This window comes from Pseudorasbora parva, chromosome 11, assembly GCF_024679245.1.
Source record: "Pseudorasbora parva isolate DD20220531a chromosome 11, ASM2467924v1, whole genome shotgun sequence".
NCBI classification, from domain to species: Eukaryota; Metazoa; Chordata; class Actinopteri; order Cypriniformes; family Gobionidae; genus Pseudorasbora; species Pseudorasbora parva.
In genome coordinates, this window is record NC_090182.1 from 27,825,673 (window position 1) to 27,843,444 (window position 17,772).

The 17,772-nt window shown below is 38.7% G+C and overlaps 1 protein-coding gene across 2 annotated transcripts; it reads left to right on the top strand.

Moving 5' to 3' along the window:
• Window positions 1-1,716: 1,716 nt before the first annotated feature.
• Window positions 1,717-15,889, top strand: efemp2a (EGF containing fibulin extracellular matrix protein 2a). Of its 2 annotated transcripts, XM_067456605.1 has the most exons (11): window positions 1,717-1,896; window positions 6,315-6,530; window positions 6,782-6,830; window positions 7,378-7,590; window positions 8,115-8,237; window positions 10,664-10,780; window positions 11,928-12,047; window positions 12,166-12,285; window positions 13,543-13,669; window positions 14,246-14,441; window positions 14,869-15,889. In XM_067456605.1, exons 2-11 carry the CDS (start codon window positions 6,435-6,437, stop codon window positions 15,028-15,030), a joined length of 1,323 nt encoding a protein of 440 aa, XP_067312706.1. In that variant the 5' UTR covers window positions 1,717-1,896; window positions 6,315-6,434; the 3' UTR covers window positions 15,031-15,889. The 2 variants fall into 2 exon arrangements, with proteins under 2 accessions (XP_067312706.1, XP_067312708.1); XM_067456607.1 differs by lacking the exon at window positions 1,717-1,896 and having other exon boundaries at window positions 6,157-6,530.
• The last annotated feature ends 1,883 nt before the right edge of the window (window positions 15,890-17,772 follow it).

Below are 17,772 nucleotides of genomic sequence, written 5' to 3' on the forward strand. Positions count from 1 at the left end.
GGTTTTTTTGGTACAAGAGTAATGGCAAACAGATTTGTTTGCTCTTTTGTCATTTGTGAAGCAAAACAATGTTATTTCTTTGTATAATTTGATGAAGCTTGAATATAATGCCTCCAACATCAGGAATTGGCAACTGATTTTGTGACTTGACACTACTGATTTGTGTACAATGTATAACCATTTCTTTAATTACATGTACGTAAAGCCTCAACCAAACCAATTCATGTAATGGTTCATGCTTGTATAAATACAAATACTATACTAACATAATAGTATGCTGTTCTGAGTCCAGCAATATTTATTCTTATGAAATGGGAAGTTTTAGTATTAGTGGGCAGGACCTTGTCATTCTAGACTGAAATAATGAACTCTTGAGAAAAGGCACCAATGTACAAGTTCTCTCGAGGATTCTTTGTTTTGTCCATTTTTAATTTGTCTGTTAAAACGCCACATTCTGCCAATAAATCTGTGAAGGCACTACAGGTTTATGTATTTAACTTTGATTAATTAATCAGCATATTAACCAAATCACTGATTTCTAAGTTTTAAAAGGTTGTATACTATAGACCTCAACACACAAACCTAAAGAAAGGTGACAAATAAATGTAAAAAGAGAAGCTCTTAACTTCAAGTCATAATGAACAATAATGACAAAGCAACAAAAAATGTAAGTCAGCAAACAACAAATCAATAATCCTTTATCAGCAGCAGTAATATTTCAGAGAAAAACACATTACAAATCTGTGTTCAGACAACTGTTTCAGTATATTTTGGGAAAATCTGTTTTTTTAGTTACAAGTTACTCTATGGTATTTACTCTCTTTCGTTTTTGTTGTTGCAGTGAGCATTTGATTAGACAAAAATCTGTGTGATGAGTCATCGATATAGTTTTTGGTTTTTCCAGAAGAGAAACATGTCAATTTGAAATGTATAGACAGTATGCCAAAAGTGAACTTTGTCAATGCTGAAGAGTGCATTAAAATAAAAGATAGACCTGTTCTTCAAACCACAAACTCCAATTTTGAAGTCACGCTATGTTGTTTGAGTTTTTGAAATAAAAGTGTATGAGTAGTAAGAATGCAAGTCTTTCCATTTTCTCTCATTTCTAGTAATATCAGACCATGAGCACCTCCAGTTTCAATATTTAGACACTGCAAAAAAGCGAACAACTTTTCCAAGTAGACGTGCGTCCTGTCCTCCCTTCTTTCACTCTACCCTCGCCTCCTCTGTCTCTCTCTCTCTCTTTCTAGTTTGCTCTCCAATTTTTGTCTACATTCCACTAGCTTCTCCCAAGCTATAAATATCCAGCCGAATGAAAGGAATAGAGAGAGCGAGAGACCGAAAAAGATGGGAGAGTTGAAGGGGTGACTTGAGGTGGAGGGGAATAGAGAGAAAGAAAGTTGTAGGCTGTGGGGGGCGAGTATAAATGAAACCAGGTGGGGTCTTTGCCTTGGTGTGTGTGTGTGTATGTGCGTGGGGGCTGGTTCATGTGTGTATGGAGGGGGGTTGGCTGCATGTGTGTGTAAATCTGTATGCCGTTTTTTCTACCGTTGAGCTGGACACATTTGGAATTTTGGAATTTGGGCCGCAGACCAGGAATTTTCATCCTGGGGGGTCAGACGAGGAGGGGGGGTCAGGGGGCGGAGTATGGCCGTGCAGGGGGGCTGTATGGGGGTCGGAATGGGCTGTCCCTCTTTCCTCTCTTCCGTCTTTCCCTCCCTTGCATACATTCACAGTCCAGCTGTCCGTCTCCACATTCACTCTATCAGGCTGAGGAGTGAGGATAGAAGAGAAGACGTGCCACCACTGCACAGAAACAAGCAAGAGAGGGATCCACCGGAAGAAAAGAAGAGAAAACACTGAATTCAAGAACATAGCAGGAAGAAAGCCTGGCCTGTGAGTATAGCATGTTTACGGAAGAAAATCTAATATTGCACTGTAATATAATGTCATCTTGTACTCCAATAGTTGTTGTTTGCATGGGGTCTTTGGGCATTGTGGATCTTCTCATCTAAAAGCAGAAATGTCAGGCGGAATTGAAGTTATGTCACAGACAGTGGGGCAGAGGGAGAAAACGATAAAGGAAAATTTCAACTGGCCGGTTTGCTCCAGGCAGTTTGAAGGGCTGCACACGTCACGCTCACTCTCCACGACTACAGACACCACACTGCGGTCTATAGAAAGAACAATCACATTATTCGGGAGATTCCACACCTCCTATCATATCATCTCGTATCTTCCAACTTTCCATGTTCAGCGCTGCAGTTTTTTTACCCTCAGCATTTATTACTCAACCATCATGATGGTTTTACACATCTCTACATGCATGTCTGAAGTGTTGCAAAACTTTCCAATCTGTTTTCCAACCACTGTTTCACAACCAGAGTAATGCCATTGACTGTATGTTGTTACTTGAGCCCTGCAAACGTAAAATGGGTGACTGTTTAGATAATGTTTCTATTTTTAAAGACAAAAAGCTGATTCATACTAACTGCCGTCTGTTTATATGAGCTGGCTTGATGCGAAAGACAGCAGAATGGGAACATTACGCACAGACTCTCAATGGTTTCTGAGGACACACAAAGGTTGGGGAATTTGTGGTAACCCTTGTGTTTATCCGAAAGCGTTCTGACCTCCTTTGGAAGCACAGGTGTTGTTATAAGAATGTAGGCTCAATAAAATGCCTATGTGACATCAGAACAGGGAACACTGCTTTACTGTACTTGCATAGGCCACTGCTGTTACATAATTTTTGTTTATGTGTTTTGCTAATTACTTATGTTAGATGTTTTATTTTATATGGCTGGATGCTGACTTGAGCATTCATTTAAAAGCAGAGAGTGTGACAGAGAGCCGGGATATATCAGACTGTGGGCCCCTTATAGCCACATTATTTTTATATGGCTGTAAAAAATATTTTGGTTTAACTTAAAAAAGTAAGTAACCCGGTTGTCTTAATTTTGAGTTTACTGGAAAAAAAAAAGTTGATACAATTAAGGAAATTGGTTTAATAAATATCTGAACCACATAAAAATGTGATAAATCGTGAAAATATCACAATTTGGCATGTTTGACTGTGTCATTACAAATTAAACACACAATTACCCAATATGCTTACAAAATATTTTAACAATATTTGAATAAAGGTTGTCAATTCTCAAAAATGTTCATTGTATTAATTCAAATTTTATTTCAGTTTATTTAAAATTTTAAGGCAACCAAGCCAACTTATTTTTTACATTAATATTTTACTGTATTATGGAAATATTCATTTTATCATCTCAGGGCAGAACTACTAAAGTAAGCAACATGAAAGCAGTGCGCATCACTGATGGCCACAATGAGTCCAGAAGTTGTAAAATGTACATATTACCATTCAAAAGTTTGGGGTCATATTTTTTTTTTTTTTTTAAACAAAATTAATACTTTTATTCCATAAGGATGCATTAAATTGATCAAAAGTAAAAGTAAAGAAATATATAATGTTACAAAAGTCTTTAAAAAGGCTTTAATTCATCAAAATAAATATCAAGCAGCACAACTTTTCAACACTGATAATAAGAAATAATTTCTTCAGCATATCAGCACATTAAATCAGCATTAATGATTTCTGAAGGACACTGATGCAGAAAATTTGGCTTTGCCATCACAGGAATAAATTATATTTTAATTAGAAAACAGTTATTTTAATATGTAATAATATTTCACAATAATATTTCTCTGTATCCTCCCTCCCCCAAATAAATGCAACTTTGGTGAGCATAACAGACTTTTAAAAAACAACAGTACTGTGTACTTGGATGGTTTCAAGCTGTCGTCTTTGGTCCCTGTGTGCAGTAAAAAGCAATATACAAACTATCAAGTCACTTCAAAAACTTGATTGCTGCTTAATGATGTAAATTAACAAGATAAACTATGGTTTGTCTGATAGAAGACCGGTATGACACCTGTGAGAGCTGACCCTAAAAAAATTCCCTTGAGACCATTTGGAAAATTTGCTAAGAAACAATTAATACATGATGTATTAATTGTTTCTTAGCTAATACATGTCTCTATGATGCCATTGTAGATAGTCTGCATGTTGTTGGGGCCATGAGGGTCCTGGCGTAAAAAGAACCCACTTAGGTTTGCACAGGTGGGAGGTAAGGAGGTAGTATTCATAAAATTATAAGTGCACCCACCAGCAAGGTTTCGAACTGTAGACCCTGCGTGAGTGCTTTGGCCACCATGTCAGATTCCGAGTTTAATGCCCAGCTAAGCACACTGAGTTAACCGTAGACATGACACTGGCCTAGTGTGAGCGTGTTTATAAGGTTGAGAGAGCAGTAGGAGGACATGCAGCGTTTGTCATTACATGTGTGTGGTCTCTGCAGTGGTCTGCCCATGAAGTCCGCTCTTTATTACTTGGGTTATTGGCGGTCGTATAATCACTGCAGACTTCACAAAAGTCACAATACTACCAGCCAACCATATGCTATCAGTAAATAGATGTGCTGTTTCCCTTCTAAACGCACAAGGAGCATCTGAAGTGCTCTAGCCATACAATGACCCACAGACATATCTGCCAAAGGAAATGATTAAATATATCTAAAAGTAGAACAGAAAGCAGGACTTATAAAAGGGCATTCTGGGTAACCACTTGACCTTTCCAGTGAACCTTGAGGTGGGGGTTTCCCGGGAATGTGATACTGTGGGAAACGCAGCGAGTGTCCGGCAGACCGTTATTCAGAGTGGTGCCCACATCCTCTCCACTGGCATTCCAGGAGGTCAAGTGCCACTCAGACAACATGGCAGACGATGTTACCCACGCCTCCACATTGCCCACACTCCGGCCAAGCGACCGAACCATGCTCTCGCTGGCCTCAAGTTTGTTTATGATGGTTGATTTCAGGCTTTTCCCAGTCCGATGCAACACCACAGAGACAGCCTGCTTCCAGATTTTGCAGGGTGCTACTTAACTATAAGTTGCATGTAGGCCAGTCAGTAAGAGCGATTAATTCCGACAGATGAGAGATCTGTCTGCGTGTTTGGATTTCAGTGTGTTTGCGTGTACAGTGGCTACTGTAAGTCGCTCGAATCATTTCTCGTGGTTTGGGAGGAAAAGCACAACAATTCTATCTGGAGGCTGATGCAGCTGAGCGAGAATGTGCAGATTTGCACGTCATCCTGTGGTTCGCGGTTTGTCGCACTGAGTCAACATGACAATATTAGACTGGATTCTGAAAAAAACAACAACACAACAACAACTCAAAGAGCTACTGTTGGGCTCTGTGTCAGGTTGGAGCAGCTTTTGCGTTTCCATACTGTGCCTGCTCTCTAAACACCTTTTGTGTGCATGCTCTATGTAAATGTCACTGTATGCATGCATTTACAGGAAAGGACGCCAGGAAAATAGTACTGCATTTAATAGCCTATGTCTGTGTGATATTTTGCTTAGAGTAAACTGAGCCACTTTTCACTCCCCTCCAAGCCAGAAATGTTTTATAGGAAATAAAGTTAATATTGAGCTTTTTTCTTGTGCTGTTTGAAGAATTAAGAATGTTTTTATTTAAAGTAAATATTAAATATATTTTGGTAAAACTTTTCAATAAGTTATCCTTAACAATGAAATAAACTTTTGAAACATTTATTAATCTAGGGTAACATTAGATATGCTAATGCATTGCTCACATATTCACAAATAATTTAGAATTTCATAATAATTAGGAATATTTAATTTAGTTGTAGAATTTAATGATTGAATTGCTAACAATGCAATAATTGATCATGTCAAATGGTACAAATTAACATTAATGAATGTATTAAAAACAAAAATGAATTTACAATGAACAATTTGTTATTTTATTTTATGTTTGGCATATGAACCATTGTTATTGGAACTCTGTGAAGTACCTTGGAGTAATATCATGGTACATGAACATGATCAGAATTAAGTGCCATGGTATATATCACCTAATACAATTACTACTTTTGTGTACAGGTAAATACAATAGCCTAGGTCTTTATCTCAGTGTCCACTCCAATGCATAACAAACTAGGATCAAGTCTTTTTGATTTTCCTTCACAATGTTACCAAAATTGTTGCATTTTTAACACAACCACTAGGGGGAGTCTGGCATTGAGTGAGTGAGCACCTCTTCGATAAATGAGAGGTCCTGACATTACATTAGAGTCTGATATGCAAGCTGAGATAAATCACAGACTGTCCGTTCTGGCGTTTAGTTATGATTAATACATCGTTATGTGTATTCAAATCAATAATGCTTAACGATTGTTTCTGACGTTTTCTCAACCTTTTTGTTTCTCATCCACAGGTCCCTCAGTGAACTTTATCGCATCACTGTACCAGCGTACGCGCGCGTGCACGTCTGTCTGATCCCAACACTCTTGGAGGTGTTTTTGCTCATCAGAGCCTGTTGAAGGTGTGTGTGAGGATGCGGCCCGGGTGTGTTTTGGTCTTTTGTATGTGCATCTCTGTGTTTCTCCGTCGCGCTATTTCACAGCCACCCACAGAAACTGACACCTACACGGTAAGGATGAAATCTCTCTCTCTCTCTCTCTCTCTCTCTCTCTCTCTCTCTCTCTCTCTCTCTCTCTCTCTCTCTCTCTCTCTCTCTCTCTAAATGTAGGCTATCTTAATATCATAACTTGTTACATCCTTCAATATCATTTTCAAATCATATATATTACACAAAACTGTACTGTGTAACTAGCCTACTCGATTTATAGATATACATGTCTATATAAAGTTATATGAACGCATTTATATGTTGTTCTATAGGAATGCACAGATGGATATCACTGGGATCCACAGACTCAGCACTGCAAAGGTAAAACATCTTCTGTTTCATTTGAACTGTAGTGTATATTGTTATACATTTCAATTAATACAGTTTCACATTCAGAAAACTCTTAAATTTAGTGGAAACTGTTTCAATGTGTCTGGCTATCATTAGACCAAGCTCAATTTAAGATTAAACATTGGTCAGGGGAGTCTGCTCTGTATTCTCTACTGCACAAGAGGCGTGATAAAGGACATTGTTCAAATTACTCTGTACGCAATTGGCTAGTCCTTTAACCAATCAGACCACAAGGGACGTGATCTACGGGCAACGACCCATTGCTTTAAACCCGCCAATATAAGCCAGTCTTGGGTGGTTCCTGCAAAACTGTAACAAAAGCATTAGAAATTAATTTACTGGTTTCCAGACTGAGTTGCAGAGCGAAATCAAATTGCCAGCAGATCAGCCTGGGTTTACCCAGTCTATGTTCCAATGGTAGTTTATGTCTTCTTAACTGTGACCCATGATCAAACAGAGTCATCAAACATGCTTTTTACCCACAAACACCTGTGTATCCTGCTTATCCTGTCTGCAGATATAAATGAATGTGAGACAATCTCAGAGGCCTGTAAGGGAGAGATGAAGTGCTTCAACCACTATGGCGGGTATCTGTGCCTCCCTCGCTCTGCCTCGGTCATCCCCGCCCCTGATCCACCTAACCAGGTCCACCCCAGCCTAGAGAACACGGCCAGCGAGTCGTTCAACCTGTGCCCTCCAGGTTTTGAGCCCCAGGGAGACAGCTGCGTGGGTGAGTGTGTGAAAACGAGTATGTGTTTGCAGAACAGGTGTCAGACGGCATGTGAGTGTGCGGGGATAAGCTATTGTATTCAGTAGCATGCCCATGGAGAGAGACGCGTGTCCAGATCAAAATCAAAATCAGTTATGTGGTGGGGGTTATTGCATGCAATGCTTTAGTTTTGATGGTTAGTGCTTGAATGACTCAGGCTAAAAAACAGGTGGTGAGAGGAAATGGTCAGCTAGTTTTTAACTGTGCGAGTCATGCTGAAGTCTTGGCAGGGGGCCGGTCTGCAGGGAGCTGAAGAATTTACTAAGTCTGAAGCATCCCAGCTGTCGTCTACCGTCAAGAGGAAGTGAATACAGATAATGTTACTCAAGACCGCTATGTAGATTTCACTTCCCATGAGCAGTGAACCAATAAATGCTGCAATAACTACATTCCAGAGTTGTTCTAGCTCCAATGTCATAAATAGATAAGACAAAGAAACAATGATGCCTCCATTATAAATTTCCATGATTGTCTCACAAAAACAGATGTGGATGAGTGTGAACGAGACAGCCACGACTGCCAGCCCAGTCAGCAGTGTTTCAATACAGAAGGCTCCTTCTCCTGCCAGTGTCCAGATGGGTATCGCAAAGTGGGCACAGAATGCATCGGTGAGAAATGAAACGCCTGTCTTATTCTGTAGCAATGCAACAATAGAGTTCACTTCTCCCAGAAAATCAATCACAAAGATCTGTCTTTATTTATTCATAATATCATGTTGTGAAAAAGAAGTTTCCATTAAAGCACGCATTAAAGCACACGCCAAATGTGTATAGTTGGTATACTTTAAATGTACTAAATTGCAACTTAATCATTCCATGTGTAATTATAAACATATGTAAATGCATTACATACAAGTTTCGATCATTTAAAATTTTGTTTTTTTTTTTAAATAAATGTTTTAATTTTCCATAAATGCTTGTCAGTATATTTGGCTGTAAACTTTTAAAGAGTATTATCTGCATAAGTTCTCTTTTGAAAAGTATGTTAAGGTTTTCTTTGTTTCAGAAATGCTTCAGAAATGACACAAATCACCATAGAAGTATTGTAAGAGTATCACATGTAGCTTGTGTATATTTCTGAAGCCATATAAAAGATTGATATGAGGAACAGACCAAAATGTAAACCATAAAAATGTCCCATAAGGTTAGTTATAGTACCTCAAAAAATTACTAGATTAACAAAATATGATATTTTATCTTATATTAATTTATTTATATATTTGGTATATTTCGTTAGCTAAATAATTATAGTGGGAGAAAACAAGTATTTAGTCAGCCACCAATTGTGCAAGTTGTCCCACTTAAAAAGGTGAAAGAGTAATTTTGTAATTGTAATTTTCATCATAGGTACACTTCAACTATAAGAGACAAAATGAGAAAAAAAAATCCAGAAAATCACAGTCTGATTTTTATAGAATTTATTAGCAAATTATGGTGGAAAATAAGTATTCGGTCAATAACAAAAGTTCATCTCAATACTTTGTTACTGTACCCGTTGTTGGCAATGACAGAGGTCAAACGTTTTCTGTAAGTCGCCACAAGGTTTTTACACACTGTTGCTGGTAGTTTGGCCCATTCCTCCATGCAAATCTCCTCTAGAGCAGTGATGTTTTGTGGCTGTCTCTGGGCAACACAGATTTTCAACTTCCTCCAAATATTTTCAATGGGATTGAGATCTGGAGATTGGCTAGGCCACTCCAGGACCTTGAAATGCTTCTTACGAAGCCACTCCTTCGTTGCCTGGGCAGTGTGTTTGGGATTATTTTCATGCTGAAAGATCTCACGATACATGGCCCCATTCATTCTTTCCTTTACACGGATCAGTCGTCCTGGTCCCTTTGCAGAAAAACAGCCCCAAAGCATGATGTTTCCACCCCCATGCTTTACAGTAGGTATGGTGCAACTCAGTATTCTTTCTCCTCCAAACACGACAAGTTGAGTTTTTACCAAAAAGTCTCTGACCATATGACATTATCCCAATCCTCTTCTGGATCATCCAAATGCTCTCTAGCAAACTTCAGATGGGCCCGGACATGTACTGGCTTAAGCAGGGTGACACACCTGGCACTGCAGGATTTGAGTCCCTGGCGGCATAGTGTTACTGATTGTAGCCTTTGTTACTTTGGTCCCAGCTCTCTGCAGGTCATTCATTAGGTCCCCCGTGTGGTTCTGGGATTTTGGCTAACCATTGTTGTGTTCATTTTGACCCCACAGGGTAAAATCTTGCATGGAGGCCCAGATCGATGGAGATTATCAGTGGCCTTGTATGTCTTCCATTTTCTAATAATTGTTCCGATGGTTGATTTCTTCACACCAAGCTGCTTACCTATTGCAGATTCAGTCTTCCCAGCCTGGTGCAGGTCTGCATATTTGTTTCTAGTGTCCTTTGACAGCTCTTTGGTCTTGGCCATAGTGGAGTTTGGAGTCTGACTGTTTGAGGTTGTAGACAGGTGTCTTTTATATGGATAACGACTTCAAACAGGTGCCATTAATACAGGTAATAAGTGGAGGACAGAGGAACCTCTTAAAGAAGAAGTTAGAGGTATGTGAGAGCCAGAAATCTTGCTTTTTTGACGGTGACCAAATACTTATTTTCCTCCATAATTTTCAAATAAATTCTTGAAAAATCAGACGTGATTTTCTGGATCTTTTGCTAATTCTGTCTCTCATAGTTGAAGCGCACCTATAATGAAAATTACAGGCCTCTTTCATTTTTAAGTGGGAGAACTTTCACAATTGGTGGCTGACTAAATACTTTTTTGCCCCACTGTATAGCTAATAATATTAGCTAATATTTAAAAATATCTATAGATTTTAACTTTAAAATACATATCTGTAAATTCTTTTGAACCTTAGAAATTTTGTATCCACAACCATTAAAATAATCAATTCAATTGACTAAGTTTTTCCCATGGTTAAGTCCCAGAGTTGATAGCTGATAAGTATCACATAAATCACATAAAATGGTCTGTCAGATGATCTGTCATTGTCTGTCTAACCATACCAATGAGGAATATCTAATTTTATCTTTTCAGACATTGACGAGTGCCGGTATCGCTACTGTCAGCATCGCTGTGTTAATGTCCCTGGCTCATTCTCCTGCCAGTGTGAGCCTGGTTTCCAGCTGGCAGGCAACAATCGCTCCTGTATTGGTAAGCCAACCCACATGCTTACTCCTACACCCCGTTTTGCCATACCCTGAGTCATAGGGCCAACCCACCACACACACACACACACACACACACACACACACACACACACACACACACACACACACACACACACACACACACACACACACACACACACACACACACACACACACACACACACACACACACACAGAATCCAAACCCACGTACTTGCACAACTCCATCCTACACCTCCTTTTCTTGGAGTAAGAGCCAAATTATAAACCAGTAAAAGAGCACTTTGTGCATGGAGGAAAATGAGGAATTGAGACTTAAAGTTAGTGTGAACAGCTGTTTGCAGCGCATTTTACTTTTATAATTGGATATAAGGGAAATGTGATAATTAACATGAAAAAAGCAGAGTGCAACTTGATTTTATCCATAAATCTGGCCCTAAGTCTTTTAAATTTCAAAGTATTAGGGTAATATTATCATTAATATAGCCTGTAGAATAACATGCCCTACATTTGCATCTACATTTCTGTAGAATAATGTTGTAACAAGGAGATTTGTAACAGAGCGCCCTTTACCTTTTTCTCCTCCCGGGAGATGGGAATGTACAGTTAGCTAATAGCATGTGCCTCGAGCCGCGCGTGTGTGTGGGAATTGATTGATGTATTTTATTTCTGTTGCTCATGAAGTTGTTTCGCTTATTAAGTAACGCCTTTGACAGCAGAATGCTTATAAAGACTAAAGAAGACTAGAAGTTTGTAAGAGTTTTCCTGCTGAATAAAATATGAACTGTAAAATGCTAACCTCCTCCTGAGTTTCTACTACTTTCTTCTTCTGTAACTCCCGTTGGCAAGCTATTCTCCCATTATCAACAAAAGACGTGTTACAGTGTGCATTAAGTACACTCGTTGGGTGCATCAGAACAATTTCCTAAACAATTTTACCCTTAAAACAAAAGATTATAAACTTGGTTTTAATTTGCTTAGCCACTTAAAATTATTAGACATTAAATGGCAAAAAAAGGCCAGTCCAGCTCAGAAAGTATTAATTTTCTTAATTATCCGATTGCCTTTTTTTAGTGACTGCAATCCTGCTTGTCTTGCGCTGAATGTTTTCATTTATGATCCTGTCTGCTTTGTCATTCTGTTGCACTCAGATGTTGATGAGTGTGGCATGGGGGCCCCCTGCAGTCAGAGGTGTTACAACACGTACGGGACGTTCCTGTGTCGATGTGAGCAGGGTTATGAGCTGGGGCCAGATGGCTTTGCCTGCAATGGTAAGCTGGGAGCAAATACAAACCAATGTGAAAGACTAAAATAAATACACATATTTGTGAAACATATTTATGCAACTTACAGCTGGAGCAAATGATCATGTTCATTCTCTGTCTTCAGACATAGACGAGTGCAGCTACTCCAGTTACCTGTGCCAGTATCAGTGTGTTAATGAGCATGGCAAATTCTCCTGTGTCTGTCCTGATGGCTATCAGCTTCTGGGCACACGCCTCTGCCAAGGTTTGCCTCAACTTAAAGGGATAGTTCACCCAAAAATGAAAATGTTATGTTTATCTGCTTACTCCCCCAGGGCATCCAAGATAAATGGCTGTTTGTTTCTTCGGTAGAACACAAATTAAGATTTTTAACTTTAACCGTTGCAGTGTGCCAGTCATATAATGCATGTCAATGGGGTGTAATTCTATGAGAGTAAAAAAAAAACATGCACAACATCTTAAATTTAAACTCTGCAGCTCATGATGACACATTGATGTCTTAAGACATCAAACAATCAGACAAAAAAACCAAACAATATTTATATAATTTTTTACCTCAAATACAACACTATGTACAACAGCCGCGAGCGTGCCACCAATTCTGCTGAGTGAGGTGAAATTACAAGATATGGCGTATTATATGTGCAAGAGGTCACTTCCGCCGCTTGTATCCTATTGAGATACGCCATATTGTGTAATTTCACCTCACCCAGCAGTGAGGTGAAATTATGTGTGATGGCGCGCTCGCTTTAAAGTATTAGTTCACCCAAAAATAAAAATTAGATTTTTATCTGCTTACCCCCAGTGCATCCAACATGTAGGTGTGTCTGTTTATTAAGTAGAACACAAATTAAGATTTTTAACTCCAACCGTTGCTGTGTGCCAGTCATATTATGGGGTGAATAGGTAACAAGTCTATTGAGAGCAAAACACACTCAATCAAAAACATGCTTAGGCAACGTGCACAAAAACCCTGCTGCTCCTGATGACACATTGATTTAAGACACGAACCGATCGTTTTCTGTGAGAAACCGAACAGTATTTATGTTATTTTTTTACCTCATATCCCGATGAGTCTCATCAAGTTTTCCCATTGGCAGAAACGTCCGTTAGGTGAGGTCAAGCTGCTGCGATCATAGATATATACCATGTAGATCCCTCATTCAATCGATTTGCGCAGGCACAAATGAGGATCTATATATGATGTTCGCACCAGCTTGACCTCACCTAATGGACGTTACTGCCGATGGGAAAACTTGATGAGACTCATCGGGATATGCGGTAAAAAAATAACATAAATAATGTTCGGTTTGTACTCATTAGTGTTCTACTGAAGAAACAGACACGCCTACATGTTGGATGCACTGGGGGTAAGCAGATAAACATCTAATTTTCATTTTTGGGTGAACTAACCCTTTAACACTCTCTCCCAGAACACTGTGCTTACCAATTCACTCATAGGAGAAAAGAGAGACATTCTTCTGTTTTTCTTTCCATCTAGACATAAACGAATGTGAGACAGGAGCTCATCAGTGCTCTGAAGGACAGACTTGTGTGAACATTCATGGAGGTCACAAATGTGTTGACAGCAAAAGCTGTGAGGAACCCTATGTGCAAGTGTCCGAAAAGTAAGTTAACAATTTGGTAGCACCATAATGCAGGCTGTTCAGTTTACACACAGTTACAGAGAGATTTTCCTCTTCATTAATTTTTTAAAAAACTTTTTTCATCATTACTGCCTATTTGAGACATACCTGACATGGTTTCTCAAATCGCCCGGTGTATTTTTCCATATCTCAGGCCAGTCCTTGAGTCTGTGCCTCTGAACATGTCTCAACATAATCTGCAAAGTTCCGCAAGCTTTTAATGAATAACAGGTGGTCAGGCATTTCTGAAGAAATATCTGGCTTAGATGGAAATTTTTAAGCCAATTTGCTGGACATATGGTACACATTCTTCTATAATTTGGTACAGTTGTGGCTAGCATGGTCATTAGTCATGCAAAAACCGGACCTAGTGGGTGAAAACGATACTATTTAGTATGTTCAGATAAGTTCATTTCAGTCTAAATCAGTCTAGTCCAGTAAAATGTTGTTGGTTTATTTCAGTGCAGATCCTTTTAAATCTATTCAATTCCCTTTCGTTTAGTGCTGAAACCTTTTACAGTAAATCTTTCCTGACTGATATAATTGTCTCTCTTGCAGTCGCTGCATGTGTCCTGTCACAAAGCCCAGCTGTCGAGACATGCCCTACTCGATTGTGCATCGCTACATGAGCATCACATCCGAGCGCACCGTCCCCTCGGATATCTTTCAGATCCAGGCCACCAGCGTTTATCCTGGAGCTTATAACACCTTCCGCATCCGCTCTGGAGATGAAAATGGAGATTTTTACATCAGGGTATGTTTGAATTTGAATTACTGCCTATTCTGAAAGAATACCTTCAATTGGTGTACTGTATAATATTATTATACTGAAAACAGACTAATGTGTCTTGTTTTCCAGTGCAATGATCTAAACACCTCAAAAACAGCAAAATGTATATAATACCTTAATATGTATAATATTTATTTATATTTATTAATAGCTTAATTTTGTGGGAATCGTGATACATTTTGTAAAAATATATTATTTGATGAATAGAAAGTTCAGAACAGTTTAAAAAAAAAGTTTAATTTATCCTTGCTGAATAAAAATAAATAAATAAATTAACAACTTCTGTCCATGAAATCAAGACAACCTGATTTATTAGTGCCGTCAAGACTTATACGTGTCTACACAGCCAGGTTTTGGAATGATCTTGTGACTGTCATGTGCCTTTCCTCAGCAAATCAACAACATCAGTGCCATGCTTGTTCTCGCCCGCGCCGTGAACGGCCCCAGAGAGTATGTGCTGGATTTGGAGATGGTTTCTGTCAACCCGCTCATGAGCTACCACACCAGTTCTGCCCTGCGCTTAACCATTTATGTTGGGCCTTATGCTTTTTAACTGAAAGAGCTGTAGCGATGCCTAGAGAGGAAAAAGGGGTGGAAGAGGGGAAGCACTGATTGTTTCATCCAACAAGGAGGGCAGACATCATTCCCAAGATTGTACAGAAGTCATTCTCACAGGAGACGTACCAACCTATTTAACTTCTACATCGCAAATAATAAAAAAGGCTATTAGAGACAGACACTATATTTTAAGGACAAAATGTCTACAAGATAACTCACTATATTGTGTCATATGGAATATGGCAAAGTTACCAGCTGCACTATGACTCCAAACCTGCTGTACAAACTATGTAAACTGTCTTTTGTCATTTCCAAATGCCTCATTCTCAGGATGAGGGGTGCAGCTCTGCAGACTCATTCCTCTGGTTTGCTCTTCCAGAAGTCAGCAATAATAATTAATCCTTCCTATTCAAATTGATGTAGCAATAACAATATCAAGGTTGTAAAAAAAGAAGTATCTCTGTATGTTCTTAGTGTCAAAAGCCTATATTAATGTTCCACTATGTATAATCCATCTCTGAGCTCAGTATTGTTGTTATTCATTGTTGTTATTCAGTAACCACTCAGTCATTCCAAACCTCTACCCCACCACCACCATCATCAATAATACTCACATTATTTTGTGTTGTTTTTTTTATACCACGGTGCCAATTTTGTATTTTCGATCCTGGATTTATTACTGTAATAAATTTGATAAGACCATAAAAAAATCTGTCTCCAGACCCACATATGTTTGCATTCCCACAGGGATGTTTTCTTGGCATTTTTCAGATACGCTTCTTATTCTGCCTAATGGAAAGTCTCTCTCACGTGCCCTGCTTAACCCTTCCACCCACCCTTCCGATCTCTTGAGTCATCTAACCACGGGATAGACTGGAACCCCATTGAGGAGCTGTCCGCCTCTCTGCAGCCTTATTAGCACAAGCCTGACAAGAAACAGAACTGATTTAGCGGTGTCAGTATGTATATATATTCAGTTTAATCTACAGCATCTTGCCTAAATTCTATATGGAAAACGTTTAAGGTGGACTATTCCAAGTCTTTTATAATCAATACTATGTTGTTTCCAGTCACAGGTGCGGGTTAATAGAGCTTTCTGGATCTGCTCCGGATCCAAAACTAGCAGCAATGGCCCTTTCTCAGAAAGGCAATGACTGGAATTACAGTGGCTTGAATCATAAAGGAGTTATTGTACTTGAGGCTAATGGGGTAATGATGTCACAAGACTCAGAGTACATGATTTTGCGTAAGAGGCGTTCTTGTTCGTTAGGTTGTGCAAAATATTTAAATGGCAAAAAATAAATTAACAAGCTAAAAAGCTTACTTTTTGGAATAAATGTCAAGTACTATAATTGATATATAATAATATAATTATAATATGTTAATTGTAGTACTTGCACAACCTAACACGATATGGTCATGGGTCCAAGACCAAGTCCGCTGGAAGACTGTTGCTAAAGCCCTATGCTCTCTTGAGGTGTTTGCATAATATAATATAATATAATATAATATAATATAATATAATATAATATAATATAATATAATATAATATAATATAATATAATTCATATAGAAATTGACCTTTTATTTTAAATGTAGACAATTGGTATTATATGTTATAATATTCATATTTATATATTAATATAATGTATATTACAATATTGTACTTAACATTAATTCCAAAAAGTATTCATTTAAGTAACGACTCTGTAAAGACTCACCACATCTTGAGATTAAGCCATGGATAAAGTAAAACTGAGGCTCTACTGGTTGGCACCCCTCATCAGATCCACTCCTCTCCCTTATCCCAGCTCATCTTTGACCATATTAAACACACCTGCAAAACCTCCTTCCACCACCTTCTCCAAACCTCCAAACTCCATCCCCTTTTAACCTTTCCAGATGAAGAGAAACTTGTCCATGCCTTTGTCTCCACGAGGCTGGAATACAGCAACGGACTCTTCAGTGGGATTTCGGGCAGAAATATCCAGATGCTTTACTACATCCAGAACAGCGCTGCCAGAGTCCTTATGAAAGTCTGTAAATATGCTCACATAACTCCTATTCTAAACTCAATGCACTGGCTCCCTGTTTCATCCCGGATCAACAGCAAAATCCACCTGCTCACACATAAATGCATGACCGGACATGCAGCACCATATCTTCAAGATCTCATCACTCAGATATCCTTCACCTGCACCATCATATCTTCAGGCTACCTGCTTCTTCAAGTTCCCACCACCAGGCTTCATGGGGATCGAGCTTTGGAACCATCTTCCCAGTGAGCTGAAAGCTGTACAGAACCTGGACCAGTTTAAAGCTGAATTCAAGACTTTTCTGTTCAGAAAGGCTTTTATGAGTTGATTGTTTGTAGTATTCTATATTTTTACTTTTATTCATTTTTGTTATTTTTCCCTTTTTCCATTGTTGCACTTTGAGATTCTTTGGAATGAAAAGTGTGTTGTTATTATTATTATTATTATTTAACTCATTAATTTAATGTATCCGTTTAAATATTGTGCACAACCTTTTACAAACAAGAACATCCATCCATTTTCCAAACCTCTTTTCCTCTGTCTTGGGGTAAACTGTATTTTATTATATTAACAATCAGCCTCCGAGCTCGGAATTTGGCGAACACAGGATACCCCCATTCCAGGTTGGGATAGGAATAGTAAGAAGTGAGGAAATGTGATGGTGGAGGGATGCTGAAAACTCCCATGGAACAGAGGCAAGT

Coding starts and splice junctions, on each gene's coding strand:
- efemp2a (XM_067456605.1), top strand. CDS start 6,435: ATGCGGCCCGGGTGTGTTTTGGTCTTTTGTATGTGCATCTCTGTGTTT. Junction 8,238..10,663: donor AGTGGGCACAGAATGCATCG/GTGAGAAATGAA, acceptor TTATCTTTTCAG/ACATTGACGAGTGCCGGTAT. Junction 13,670..14,245: donor TATGTGCAAGTGTCCGAAAA/GTAAGTTAACAA, acceptor TCTCTCTTGCAG/TCGCTGCATGTGTCCTGTCA.